This window comes from Coregonus clupeaformis, chromosome 31, assembly GCF_020615455.1.
Source record: "Coregonus clupeaformis isolate EN_2021a chromosome 31, ASM2061545v1, whole genome shotgun sequence".
NCBI lineage: Eukaryota > Metazoa > Chordata > Actinopteri > Salmoniformes > Salmonidae > Coregonus > Coregonus clupeaformis.
Genome location: NC_059222.1, coordinates 37,184,901 through 37,197,958, shown reverse-complemented (window position 1 = coordinate 37,197,958; position 13,058 = coordinate 37,184,901). Strand labels below are relative to the sequence as shown.

Below are 13,058 nucleotides of genomic sequence, written 5' to 3'. Positions count from 1 at the left end.
CACATAATATTTCAGTGTGTACAAATTGCACTGCAAAAGTGGCTACGGAAAGGTTGCTGTTGTAGCGACGGCACTTATATTTGTCCATCAGCTTCAATGGTCCAGCCCTCGAAGGATGGCCAACAGGGGGGAGATGTAGAGGAGCATCAACTTCACGCCATAGAAATATAATGAATAGAATGGACGTCCCCGTTCAAGTCAATGATGGCATAAAGGGTGGACTGGCAGCCAATGCCAGGAAGTAAAAGCAGGAAGTGTACTCTTTAATCTGTGCTGTGATTTGTCAACTCAACTGTTTACCAGTCAAATTGCCAGGGTTAGAGATTCCAATTCAGTTCTATTCATTCTATTTCAATGCTTCACACATCTTTGCCATATAGACGTCAACCACAATGAGAATACGCAAGGACCCCTCTTCACTGGCCAGACAACACAGGAAGAGGGGGGCCACTCACAGCAAGTCCCCCCCTTTTTTTGCTCATCTGACACCTACCAGCGTAGGATAATGTCCAGGTCAATCAGCTTGATTGAACCAAACGGTAGTCAGACAGGAGACACAAACACAGCAGGGTCCTCGATGAAGATGACTACGGCTCAGCCAAGGAGATTCTCTATTGGAATCGATGGACTGCACACAAAGTGCCTCAAACTAAATTTTTTCTTCAAGCAAACAGTGTAAACGGACTGAAAATGACATGGTTTAAAGTGTTGAGATGTGTGTGTAATAAGACTGAGTTTTGGAATGTGTGTTGTGATGTTTTTCTGCCATTAAATAATTTATGAAAGTGTACATAGTACTCTCGCATTCATGTGGACATTAATGCCCTATGGAATGCCACACAGAACAATGCAGGCGATGAATGGTGGAGGACTCAGCCCCTGGAACTTTTCCCTCACCTGAACCAATCACAGCTCTCCTGACTGGAGACCTCACCTCTTCCTGTCCCAGGACTATAAACTGAACGTGTGAACACCAGTCCTTATGTTCAGGATCGGTGACCAGACGTGGTTGTGGTCATTAAGAACCAAGAACGATTCAAGGCTACCTCCCAAGGGAACCTTGGGGAATACTTGACTTCTGAATACCTTTGTTTTGGACTGCATGCATGGAGAGTTCTTTGAAGACCATTGAGTGCAGGCAGACTAAATGTAAGAGTGTCCAGCTTGAGCTCAAGTTTCAAGTTCTATTAGTCGTATGTACACGATACACATGGTATACACCGTCCAACAAAATGCTTACTTGCAGGTTCCTTCTCAACAATGCAACAACAATAAGAAATAATACAAGATAAAAATATGAACATAAAGTAAACAGGGATTTGAATGTGAGCGTTTAAATCTGTATCTGTTACTCTATTATTAGGCTAGTTAATTTTTTCTCCTAGAAATACCTGTCTTTGTTGGTTTTAGGACTTTCAAATAATTGTACCCCCTCAGATACAAACTTGAATTGAGAGAAGAAGAGCAAATACAATTGTGGCCATGCATTCCCGGGGGCACAGAGCACAGTTGCTGGCGATGGCGTGATCATTATTGTTATCGGTGCCCTGCAGGCTGGATGCCGTCTGCAAGCTATTTGTGGCATTTGTGTGTCTATAAATGGAAGCCAGCGCTGCTCTGCACTTATCACAGGGTAATACATGTTAGGACTCCATATGGAAAAGTTGCCTAATCTGAATTATAGTGTGTAGCCGAATGGACCTCTCTAGCCCTGAGAGCATTTCACCTTTACCTGGACATAAGCAATGCCTAGATGTGGAGAAGAGTGACAGTTCGCATGAGAGCCAGGGAAAGGTAAGAAGGGACTCTGACATAATCTACATTGTACTTTGGTAAAGAACAAAGGAAGTAGCAGATAAGTCATATTGCAGAGGTTTTACATACTAAGGCTAGTATGTAACACCTAGTGGTGTGTAAGGTGTTTCCCTTACAAAATAAGACCGCAGTTTTGAAAGTGCAGTAAAAGTGCAGTGACTGCAGTCGACTGTGGTATTTTGGACGCAGTAATTGCAGCATACTGTAGTTATACTGCACTCTATCTGCAGTTATACTGCTCTGTGACTGCAATCTTTTTTCGTAAGGGTTGTGCTGCCAATGAAAAGGTTCCCCACCATGCAATTTAATTTCCCATTTGTGACATTTTAAATTTTAGTCATTTAGCAGACGCTCTTATCCAGAGCGACTTACAGTTAGTGAGTGCATACATTTTCATACTTTTTTCATACTGGCCCCCCGTGGGAATCAAACCCACAACCCTGGTGTTGCAAACGCCATGCTCTACCAACTGAGTGACAGACAGCATACTGCTTTGTTTGGGGGAAGATTTAAGTTCAAGTTCAAATTTTATTGTCACATGCGAAGTACAGTGAAATGCTTACTTGCAAGCTCTAACCAACAGTGCAGTAATCAATATTAAAATAGTATAACTAATAAAAAAGAATATATATATAAAACTCAGCAAAAAAAGAAACGTCCTCTCACTGTCAACTGCGTTTATTTTCAGCAAACTTAATGTGTACATATTTGTATGAACATAAAAAGATTCAATAACTGAGACATAAACTGAACAAGTTCCACAGACATGTGACTAACAGAAATTGAATAATGTGTCCCTGAACAAAGGGGGGGGGGTCAAAATCAAAAGTAACAGTCAGTATCTGGTGTGGCCACCAGCTGCATTAAGTACTGCAGTGCATCTCCTCCTCATGGACTGCACCAGATTTGCCAGTTCTTGCTGTGAGATGTTACCCCACTCTTCCACCAAGGCACCTGCAAGTTCCCCGACATTTCTGGGTGGAATGGCCCTAGCCGTCCTGTCTCCCTGTAGTGCTATCTTAGGCATCTCACAGTACGGACATTGCAATTTATTGCCCTGGCCACATCTGCAGTTCTTATGCCTCCTTGCAGCATGCCTAAGGCACATTCACGCAGATGAGCAGGGACCCTGGGCATCTTTCTTTTGGTGTTTTTCAGAGTCAGTAGAAAGGCCTCTTTAGTGCCCTAAGTTTTCATAACTGTGACCTTAATTGCCTACCGTCTGTAAGCTGATAGTGTCTTAACGACTGTTCCACAGGTGCATGTTCATTAATTGTTTATAGTTCATTGAACAAGCATGGGAAACAGTGTTTAAACCCTTTACAATGAAGATCTATGCAGTTATTTTGATTTTTACGAATTATCTTTGAAAGACAGGGTCCTGAAAAAGGGACGTTTCTTTTTTTGCTGAGTTTTATATAATAAAGAAAACACAATACATACGAGAGGAAGCTATATACGGGGTCAGTGCCAATACCAAATGTACAGTGTGCAGGTATTCTGGAGTATTTGAGGTAGATATGTACTGTACATGTAGGCAGGGATTAGGAGAAAGTGACTGGTAGCAGGATCTATAATAATAGTCAACAGCAATAGGTGGATGGATATATATGTAAACAGGTCTGAACAGTGACTGGTAGCGAGAATACAGTGGGGGAAAAAAGTATTTAGTCAGCCACCAATTGTGCAAGTTCTCCCACTTAAAAGGATGAGAGAGGCCTGTAATTTTCATCATAGGTACACGTCAACTATGACAGACAAAATGAGGAAAGAAAATCCAGAAAATCACATTGTAGGATTTTTTATGAATTTATTTGCAAATTATGGTGGAAAATAAGTATTTGGTCAATAACAAAAGTTTCTCAATACTTTGTTATATACCCTTTGTTGGCAATGACACAGGTCAAACGTTTTCTGTAAGTCTTCACAAGGTTTTCACACACTGTTGCTGGTATTTTGGCCCATTCCTCCATGCAGATCTCCTCTAGAGCAGTGATGTTTTGGGGCTGTCGCTGAGCAACACAGACTTTCAACGCCCTCCAAAGATTTTCTATGGGGTTGAGATCTGGAGACTGGCTAGGCCACTCCAGGACCTTGAAATGCTTCTTACGAAGCCACTCCTTCATTGCCCGGCCGGTGTGTTTGGGATCATTGTCATGCTGAAAGACCCAGCCACGTTTCATCTTCAATGCCCTTGCTGATGGAAGGAGGTTTTCACTCAAAATCTCACGATACATGGCCCCAGTCATTCTTTCCTTTACACGGATCAGTCGTCCTGGTCCCTTTGCAGAAAAACAGCCCCAAAGCATGATGTTTCCACCCCCATGCTTCACAGTAGGTATGGTGTTCTTTGGATGCAACTCAGCATTCTTTGTCCTCCAAACACGACAAGTTGAGTTTTTACCAAAAAAGTTATATTTTGGTTTCATCTGACCATATGACATTCTCCCAATCCTCTTCTGGATCATCCAAATGCACTCTAGCAAACTTCAGACGGGCCTGGACATGTACTGGCTTAAGCAGGGGGACACGTCTGGCACTGCAGGATTTGAGTCCCTGGCGGCGTAGTGTGTTACTGATGGTAGGCTTTGTTACTTTGGTCCCAGCTCTCTGCAGGTCATTCACTAGGTCCCCCGTGTGGTTCTGGGATTTTTGCTCACCGTTCTTGTGATCATTTTGACCCCACGGGGTGAGATCTTGCGTGGAGCCCCAGATCGAGGGAGATTATCAGTGGTCTTGTATGTCTTCCATTTCCTAATAATTGCTCCCACAGTTGATTTCGTCAAACCAAGCTGCTTACCTATTGCAGATTCAGTCTTTCCAGCCTGGTGCAGGTCTACAATTTTGTTTCTGGTGTCCTTTATAATAATAATATAATATGCCATTTAGCAGACGCTTTTATCCAAAGTGACTTACAGTCATGCGTGCATACATTTTTGTGTATGGGTGGTCCCGGGGATCGAACCCACTACCTTGGCGTTACAAGCGCCGTGCTCTACCAGCTGAGCTACAGAGGACCACATCCTTTGACAGCTCTTTGGTCTTAGCCATAGTGGAGTTTGGAGTGTGACTGTTTGAGGTTGTGGACAGGGGTCTTTTATACTGATAACAAGTTCAAACAGGTGCCATTAATACAGGTAACGAGTGGAGGACAGAGGAGCCTCTTAAAGAAGAAGTTACAGGTCTGTGAGAGCCAGAAATCTTGCTTGTTTGTAGGTGACCAAATACTTATTTTCCACCATAATTTGCAAATAAATTCATTAAAAATCCTACAATGTTTTTTTCTCAATTTGTCTGTCATAGTTGACGTGTACCTATGATGACAATTACAGGCCTCTCTCATCTTTTTAAGTGGGAGAACTTGCACAATTGGTGGCTGACTAAATACTTTTTTTCCCCACTGTATATAAATACTGTGGTAATATACTAGTGGTAATATATACATGTGAACAGGAGAATTAGTGACCAGTAGCAGGATAAAATAGATAGATATTAATGGTAATTTCAATCAATAATCAATGAACAGCAGCATCGTGGTAGTAATAAATGTAATCAATAATCATTTTAGCAGCAGCGTAGATGTCAGGGGAAGCAGTAGTTGTTAGCCATTTATGATGAAGATGATGTGTGCCATGACCAGCTTTTCAAAGCACTTCATTATTACAGATGTGAGTGCTACAGGGCAGTAGTCATTGTGGCAGGATGCCTTAGAGTTGCTCTTGCGATCATTGTCACGAAGTCACACCTGCCCCACTCGTGTTAGAAGTTCAGAATGATTCATTTTTGCCATTATTGAAAACATTACGCTCAAATTGAAAAATCATTAAACAAAATAATGTGGATTTATATCAGCCTAATCAAGGTGTAGATTACGTCTCACATTCCAGTGTTCGAACTTGTAAACAAGGCTGCATGGGATTTCTGTTAATGCGACTGCATACAGCTAATGGCAATGTCCACTTTAGGTATAATGCCGGGAGCCACTTGTGGATTTTACAGCTCTAACGCTGCGTATACACAGGTTATTGCTGTACAGTACATTTTACGGTACATTTTGCCTAGTCTTCACGATCCATGCGCCACATCACAACAAAAAGAATCACGCTACACATTAGCAACTTCTTCAGTGGTTTACTACCGCACAGCTTACTAATTGGTTGATGATGTCACTGGAAGCTTATCTTCTGCTATCTTTTTTACACAAAACATAGAAACACGCCATTTTCACATACAGTATGTTGATGTTGGGGTGGTGCTGGAGATGATGTTAAGAGTGAGCATTTCATTGGGTGTCAGAAATTAAATACATGAATTACTTTTATTTAATTGAATGGAATTCAATTGCTAGTGCATTTCATTTGCCTAATTGTTGTTCATTACTTTGCTTTAAATTAAAGTAGTATGGTCGGAATTCCTCTCTCAGCTGTGTACATTTGAGGCTACAGATCAGGAAGAATTGGTAGAACAATATTCATACCCCTCTCAGCTGTGTACATTTGAGGCTACAGATCAGGAAGAATTGGTAGAACAATATTCGTAACCCTGTCAGCAGGTGTCTACTGTGAGAGATATTGATTAAAACCAGATGGAACAACGTGAGCTGTAAAGAGGTGTACTTAGTGAAGGCCTGTTCACCAGTAGATGCTGAATTATGCTTTGAGAGAAACATGTCTCAACAGTCCAAAAAAAAGATGATTTACTTTTCTTCTCCCTCACTTGATTATTGAATAGATCTTTATTGAGTTGTGCCTCCCATACCACAGTTAACATGCTGGGCACAGCCATTTTCTACTTGGCACAGATGCTGTGTAGAAAGTCATTTATCTATTATGTTGTGTTGGGAGCTCAGCATTCTAATGTGTTTGGTCCATGTAATGTTTTACTAGCTAATGTCATTGTGTCACATCATAACTTCATGGGACCCTAAATGGAATGTCAACCACATTCCTATCAGCGGTCTCCGTGGCATTGAGAGGTGATCTAAATGACTAGAGTGTGTTACTGTCTTACACACCAGATCACAGAGAAGTTTTCTCTAAAACAGGAAAGCTTATTCTAGCCTAAGAAAGTGATTGTCTAGAGCTTGTACAAACCCTATATCCACCGTGTTATGACAGACAGACTGGGAACCCAATAGTCTCAGCGTCGTCTTTACCGAGCAGCTGGCAGATGGTTATATTTGTATATTTACTTTTGAAGGAGGGGCAGTGTTTGGATGTAATTAAACTCTTGACGAAGTGACACACCCACTTGTTTATGTTCTAACCTCAATGGAGATGCCAAATCCCCTGAAACTAGAAATTGCTTAGCGGTCCATAACATAGATATACAATTCTGGGTTAAAGAATCTCCAAGCAATGCCATGTAAGTACACTGTGCTCTGTGTTCTTGATCTTGAAATGTTTAGAGTCCAGTGAACATCCAGTCAATAGTGGGTGTCTGTATCTATAACGGACACCAACAGTGGTGGTCTGTTTCTGGGAATGACCTATTGCTGTTTCTTGTTGGTGTTTGGTATTGGTCAGGGTGTGTGCCATGAATTGACTAGAGAAATACCTGTGTGAGCTCAGGCCCAGTGAGATGACTGGCAGTATTGAGCAGGGGAAGAGCCTCTTCCCCCCATAGTGGGGGAAATATGATCTGCGAGGACGGTATGACCTCGGCAATACTCCCAGCAATTAAATCTTCAAGAGGAATCCTAACTGGCAAGTAGGAAATGCCTGCCTTAACCTTTAAAAGCATTTATTTACCCGCTGTTGTGACTACAGAGGAAATACAGAGACAGAGGCTAACGTGAGAACACATAGTTAAAATAAAATGAAAGGTTCCTAGGATCAAGCATATATGCTTTTTGGCTGAGACTAGTGTTTACATATAAAAATCCATATGCGACCTGAATGGTTGGTTTGAATCCAGCCAGGAAAACATATTTAGCCACTCTCCATATGGACCTCAATGATAAAAGTTGAGTGGATTTGATGAATGTGGTGGCAAATGTTATTGTAGTGCATCAAATTGATAAAAATGGTGGGGAATGTAATTGCACATTTAAAATGTACTTGAATATTCCAAAGTCATTAGACAAAAGGAATAATTGAATGGTTCAGTTGTCAATGAATCCCTATTATCTAAATAGCATTTTATGTGATTCAATAATCCTTTCCACCGCTCATAGAAGAGTTGGCCAACAGGGATAGACATTAGATTAGGGGGTTAGACATTAGATTAGGGGCCTAGACATTAGATTAGGGGGCTAGACATTAGATTAGGGGGTTAGACATTAGATTAGGGGCCTAGACATTAGATTAGGGGCTAGACATTAGATTAGGGGGTCTAGACATTTGATTAGGGGCCTAGACATTAGATTAGGGGGCTAGACATTAGATTAGGGGGCTAGACATTAGATTAGGGGGCTAGACATTAGATTAGGGGGCTAGACATTAGATTAGGGGGCAGTTACTAGCCATACAAATGTGTAATTCAAGTTAGCATTCAAAGTGTATTTTTTCAATAAAAGATTTCATTAGTATGACTTGCAGGTATTTGGCTGAAATGATAGGTGGCAGGGGTTCTGACTGATCATCATCCATGAATCACTAGCACTGATATGGAGTTAGTGAATTGGAGCAATGCTGCAATGCAGTTTACACTGAACTACTATGATAATGTGAGGGAGGGACAATAACACATCAGGAACTTTGGATCTGCAATCAACCACATCCAGTAATGATATGTTGCTTGTATCATCATGTTGCTCTGGGCCTGAGGAAATGGTGCCAGGAGTCATTTCTGATCATCACTTGTTTAAATGCTTTGTGGTCAGTGCTCATGGTGAGACCGCATTCACTGTTAAGTTTAGGCATTCATTCTGATTAGTTGAGTTAAGGGTTAAAGGGGCAATCAGCTGTTGCTACATACATTTTTGGATTTATGAATGAATGATATGTACCCTATGATTTTTGAAGAATAAACCGAGCAAAAAAAGAAACGTCCTCTCACTGTCAACTGCGTTTATTTTCAGCAAACTTAACATGTGTAAATATTTGTATGAACATAACAAGATTTAACAACTGAGACATAAACTGAACAAGTTCCACAGACATGTGACTAACAGAAATTGAATAATGTGTCCCTGAACAAAGGGGGGGTAAAAATCAAAAGTAACAGTCAGTATCTGGTGTGGCCACCAGCTGCATTAAGTACTGCAGTGCAGCTCCTCCTCATGGACTGCACTAGATTTGCCAGTTCTTGCTGTGAGATGTTACATTTTAGTAATTTAGCAGACGCTCTTATCCAGAGCGACTTACAGTTAGTGAGTGCATATTTTTTTTATACTGGCCCCCCGTGGGAATCAAACCCACAACCCTGGCGTTGCAAACGCCATGCTCTACCACCTGAGCTACACGGGACACTCTTCCCGTGTTACCCCACTCTTCCACCAAGGCACCTGCAAGTTCCTGGACATTTCTGGGGGGAATGACCCTAGCCCTCAACCTCCGATCCAACGGGTCCCAGACTTGCTCAATGGGATTGAGATCCGGGCTCTTCACTGGCAATGGCAGAACACTGACATTCCTGTCTTGCAGGAAATCATGCACAGAACAAGCAGTATGGCTGGTGGCATTGTCATGCTGGAGGGTCATGTCAGGATGAGCCTGCAGGAAGGGTACCACATGAGGAAGGAGGATGTCTTCCCTGTAACGCACAGCGTTGAGATTGCCTGCAATGACAACAAGCTCAGTCCGATGATGCTGTGACACACTGCCCCAGACCATGACGGACCCTCCAACTCCAAATTGATCCCGCTCATTCCTTCGACGATAAACGCGAATCCGACCATCAACCCTGGTGAGACAAAACTGCGACTCATCAGTGAAGAGCACTTTTTGCCAGTCCTGTCTGGTCCAGCGACGTTGGGTTTGTGCCCATAGGCGACATTGTTGCCGGTGATGTCTGGTGAGGACCTGCCTTACAACAGGCCTACAAGCCCTCAGTCCAGCCTCTCTCAGCCTATTGCGGACAGTCTGAGCACTGATGGAGGGATTGTGCGTTCCTGATGTAACTCGGGCAGTTGTTGTTGCCATCCTGTACCTGTCCCGCAGGTGTAATGTTCGGATGTACGGATCCTGTGCAGGTGTTGTTACACGTGGTCTGCCACTGCGAGGACGATCAGCTGTCTGTCCTGTCTCCCTGTAGCGCTGTCTTAGGCGTCTCACAGTACGGACATTGCAGCATGCCTAAGGCACGTTCACGCATATGAGCAGGGACCCTGGGCATCTTTCTTTTGGTGGTTTTCAGAGTCAGTAGAAAGGCCTCTTTAGTGTCCTAAGTTTTCATTACTGTGACCTTAATTGCCTACCGTCTGTAAGCTGTTAGTGTCTTAACAACCGTTCCACAGGTGCATGTTCATTAATTGTTTATGGTTCATTGAACAAGCATGGGAAACAGTGTTTAAACCCTTTACAATGAAGATCTGTGAAGTTATTTGAGTTTATAACTTAAATGCTTCATGAGCTTAGTTCAACTGTCGCACCCCTTCAGAACTCAAAATATAAGATTGTTATACAAAGTAAATGTAAACCAACACTGTATATCCTCAAAACATGATTCAAAGTATAATTTTGATATCATGGATGGTCAGTCCTTGCCTCCATAGCTCTGTCTATGAATTTGAGAGTGGTTATATTTCTCCAGGCCCATCCCTCAGATATTTACTGAATCAGGGGCTGTGAGATGCTTGTTTCTACTGCTGATTGCTGCTTTAAGGTTTGGGAGTTAAAACCAGTGGAGGCTGCTGAGGGGAGGACGGCTCATAATAATGGCTGGAACGGAGCAAATGGAATGGCATCAAACACATTCCGCTCCAAACATTACCACGAGCCCGTCCTCCCCTATTAAGGTGCCACCAACCTGCTGTTGTTAAAACAGAAACAACTCAACGGTTAAGTTTAGGCATTAATTCCGATTGGTTAAGTTAAGGGTTATGGTTTTTGGGTAGGGTTAAAACAAAAAAAACTAGTGCCTAGCACTGGGATTGAACCTGCAATCCTCAGAGCCTACAGAGCCTACTTGATGGGAGCCTACTTAATGGTAACAGCGCTCACCATTGCCCCTAATGGACGGTATTGAAGGCATCTCATGTGGTCCTCTGTAGCTCAGCTGGTAGAGCACGGCGCTTGTAACGCCAAGGTAGTGGGTTCGATCCCCGGGACCACCCATACACAAAAAAATAATAATAAATGTATGCACGCATGACTGTAAGTCGCTTTGGATAAAAGCGTCTGCTAAATGGCATATTATATTATCTCCCAACGTACTGGGGACCTGGACAAACTTTTAATACTGCATTGGATCTGGTGTGATCTGGCTGGTTGAAATGGCTGATTGTGGCTTCTGATTGTGGCTTCAAACCCCTCATTTTCTCTCCCTCTCTGACAGCGACTGAAGTGTAATCGTCAAGTAATGCTACAAATAATGGCCCCATTCAAGAGACGATAGCAACATGTCTTTTGACATCTGTATTTGCCACTCACACTCAGTTTTAAGTGCATTTGTAGAGCAAAGGCTTTTGATGGAGTAGCTGGACACTAGAATCTAGATTGCTGTATAAAAGTGAGGAATAAAACCATGATCACGAGCACTACTATCAAGGCCACGGATTCTTTTCACAATCCCAACAACTTACAGTGGGGAAAAAAAAGTATTTAGTCAGCCACCAATTGTGCAAGTTCTCCCACTTAAAAAGTTGAGAGAGGCCTGTAATTTTCATCATAGGTACACGTCAACTATGACAGACAAAATGAGAAACAAAAATCCAGAAAATCACATTGTAGGATTTTTTATGAATTTATTTGCAAATTATGGTGGAAAATAAGTATTTGGTCAATAACAAAAGTTTCTCAATACTTTGTTATATACCCTTTGTTGGCAATGACACAGGTCAAACGTTTTCTGTAAGTCTTCACAAGGTTTTCACACACTGTTGCTGGTATTTTGGCCCATTCCTCCATGCAGATCTCCTTTAGAGCAGTGATGTTTTGGGGCTGTCGCTGGGCAACACGGACTTTCAACTCCCTCCAAAGATTTTCTATGGGGTTGAGATCTGGAGACTGGCTAGGCCACTCCAGGACCTTGAAATGCTTCTTACGAAGCCACTCCTTCGTTGCCCGGGCGGTGTGTTTGGGATCATTGTCATGCTGAAAGACCCAGCCACGTTTCATCTTCAATGCCCTTGCTGATGGAAGGAGGTTTTCACTCAAAATCTCACGATACATGGCCCCATTCATTCTTTCCTTTACACGGATCAGTCGTCCTGGTCCCTTTGCAGAAAAACAGCCCCAAAGCATGATGTTTCCACCCCCATGCTTCACAGTAGGTATGGTGTTCTTTGGATGCAACTCAGCATTCTTTGTCCTCCAAACACGACAAGTTGAGTTTTTACCAAAAAGTTATATTTTGGTTTCATCTGACCATATGACATTCTCCCAATCCTCTTCTGGATCATCCAAATGCACTCTAGCAAACTTCAGACGGGCCTGGACATGTACTGGCTTAAGCAGGGGGACAGGTCTGGCACTGCAGGATTTGAGTCCCTGGCGGCGTAGTGTGTTACTGATGGTAGGCTTTGTTACTTTGGTCCCAGCTCTCTGCAGGTCATTCACTAGGTCCCCCCGTGTGGTTCTGGGATTTTTGCTCACCGTTCTTGTGATCATTTTGACCCCACGGGGTGAGATCTTGCGTGGAGCCCCAGATCGAGGGAGATTATCAGTGGTCTTGTATGTCTTCCATTTCCTAATAATTGCTCCCACAGTTGATTTCTTCAAACCAAGCTGCTTACCTATTGCAGAATCAGTCTTCCCAGCCTGGTGCAGGTCTACAATTTTTACAATTACCTACAACACATTTTACCATTATATACTGTATGCCATGTTAATATGATATCTGAGTGAGAGTGACTAACAAAATCAATGGGGGTCCCCTGGAGGTCAGGGCCTCTTGGCACGTGCCCTTCGTGCCCGGTCGATAATTCAACCATGATTACTAGTTTTAGATAGCTGGCTAGACTAACTTATCAATCTAAAAAATTTTAGCTGACATGGGCAAATTGAGTGACTGTCAGGGACTGCTGATGCACAACCAAATTTCGAAATTGCACCTTGTGTATTCTACAATTCTAACTCTCAACAGTAAGTTCAGAACCCACCTGTTCCTAAAACTCTGTTTTTTGAGGGGGTCAGTGGCCG

The 13,058-nt window shown here is 42.6% G+C and overlaps 1 protein-coding gene across 5 annotated transcripts in view; it reads left to right on the top strand.

The window, feature by feature from the left end:
• Positions 1-1,609: 1,609 nt before the first annotated feature.
• The window catches only part of LOC121547110 (muscular LMNA-interacting protein), a 47,918-nt gene continuing 36,469 nt past the window's right edge, over positions 1,610-13,058 (top strand). Inside the window, exon 1 of one of the 5 annotated variants that reach the window (XM_045209887.1) lies at positions 1,610-1,794. In XM_045209887.1, coding sequence (XP_045065822.1) covers positions 1,696-1,794 — 99 coding nt within the window. In that variant the 5' untranslated portion in view covers positions 1,610-1,695. The remainder of the gene's footprint in view (positions 1,795-13,058) is intronic. The other 4 variants (XM_045209885.1, XM_045209884.1, XM_045209883.1 and 1 more) reach the window with 4 other exon arrangements.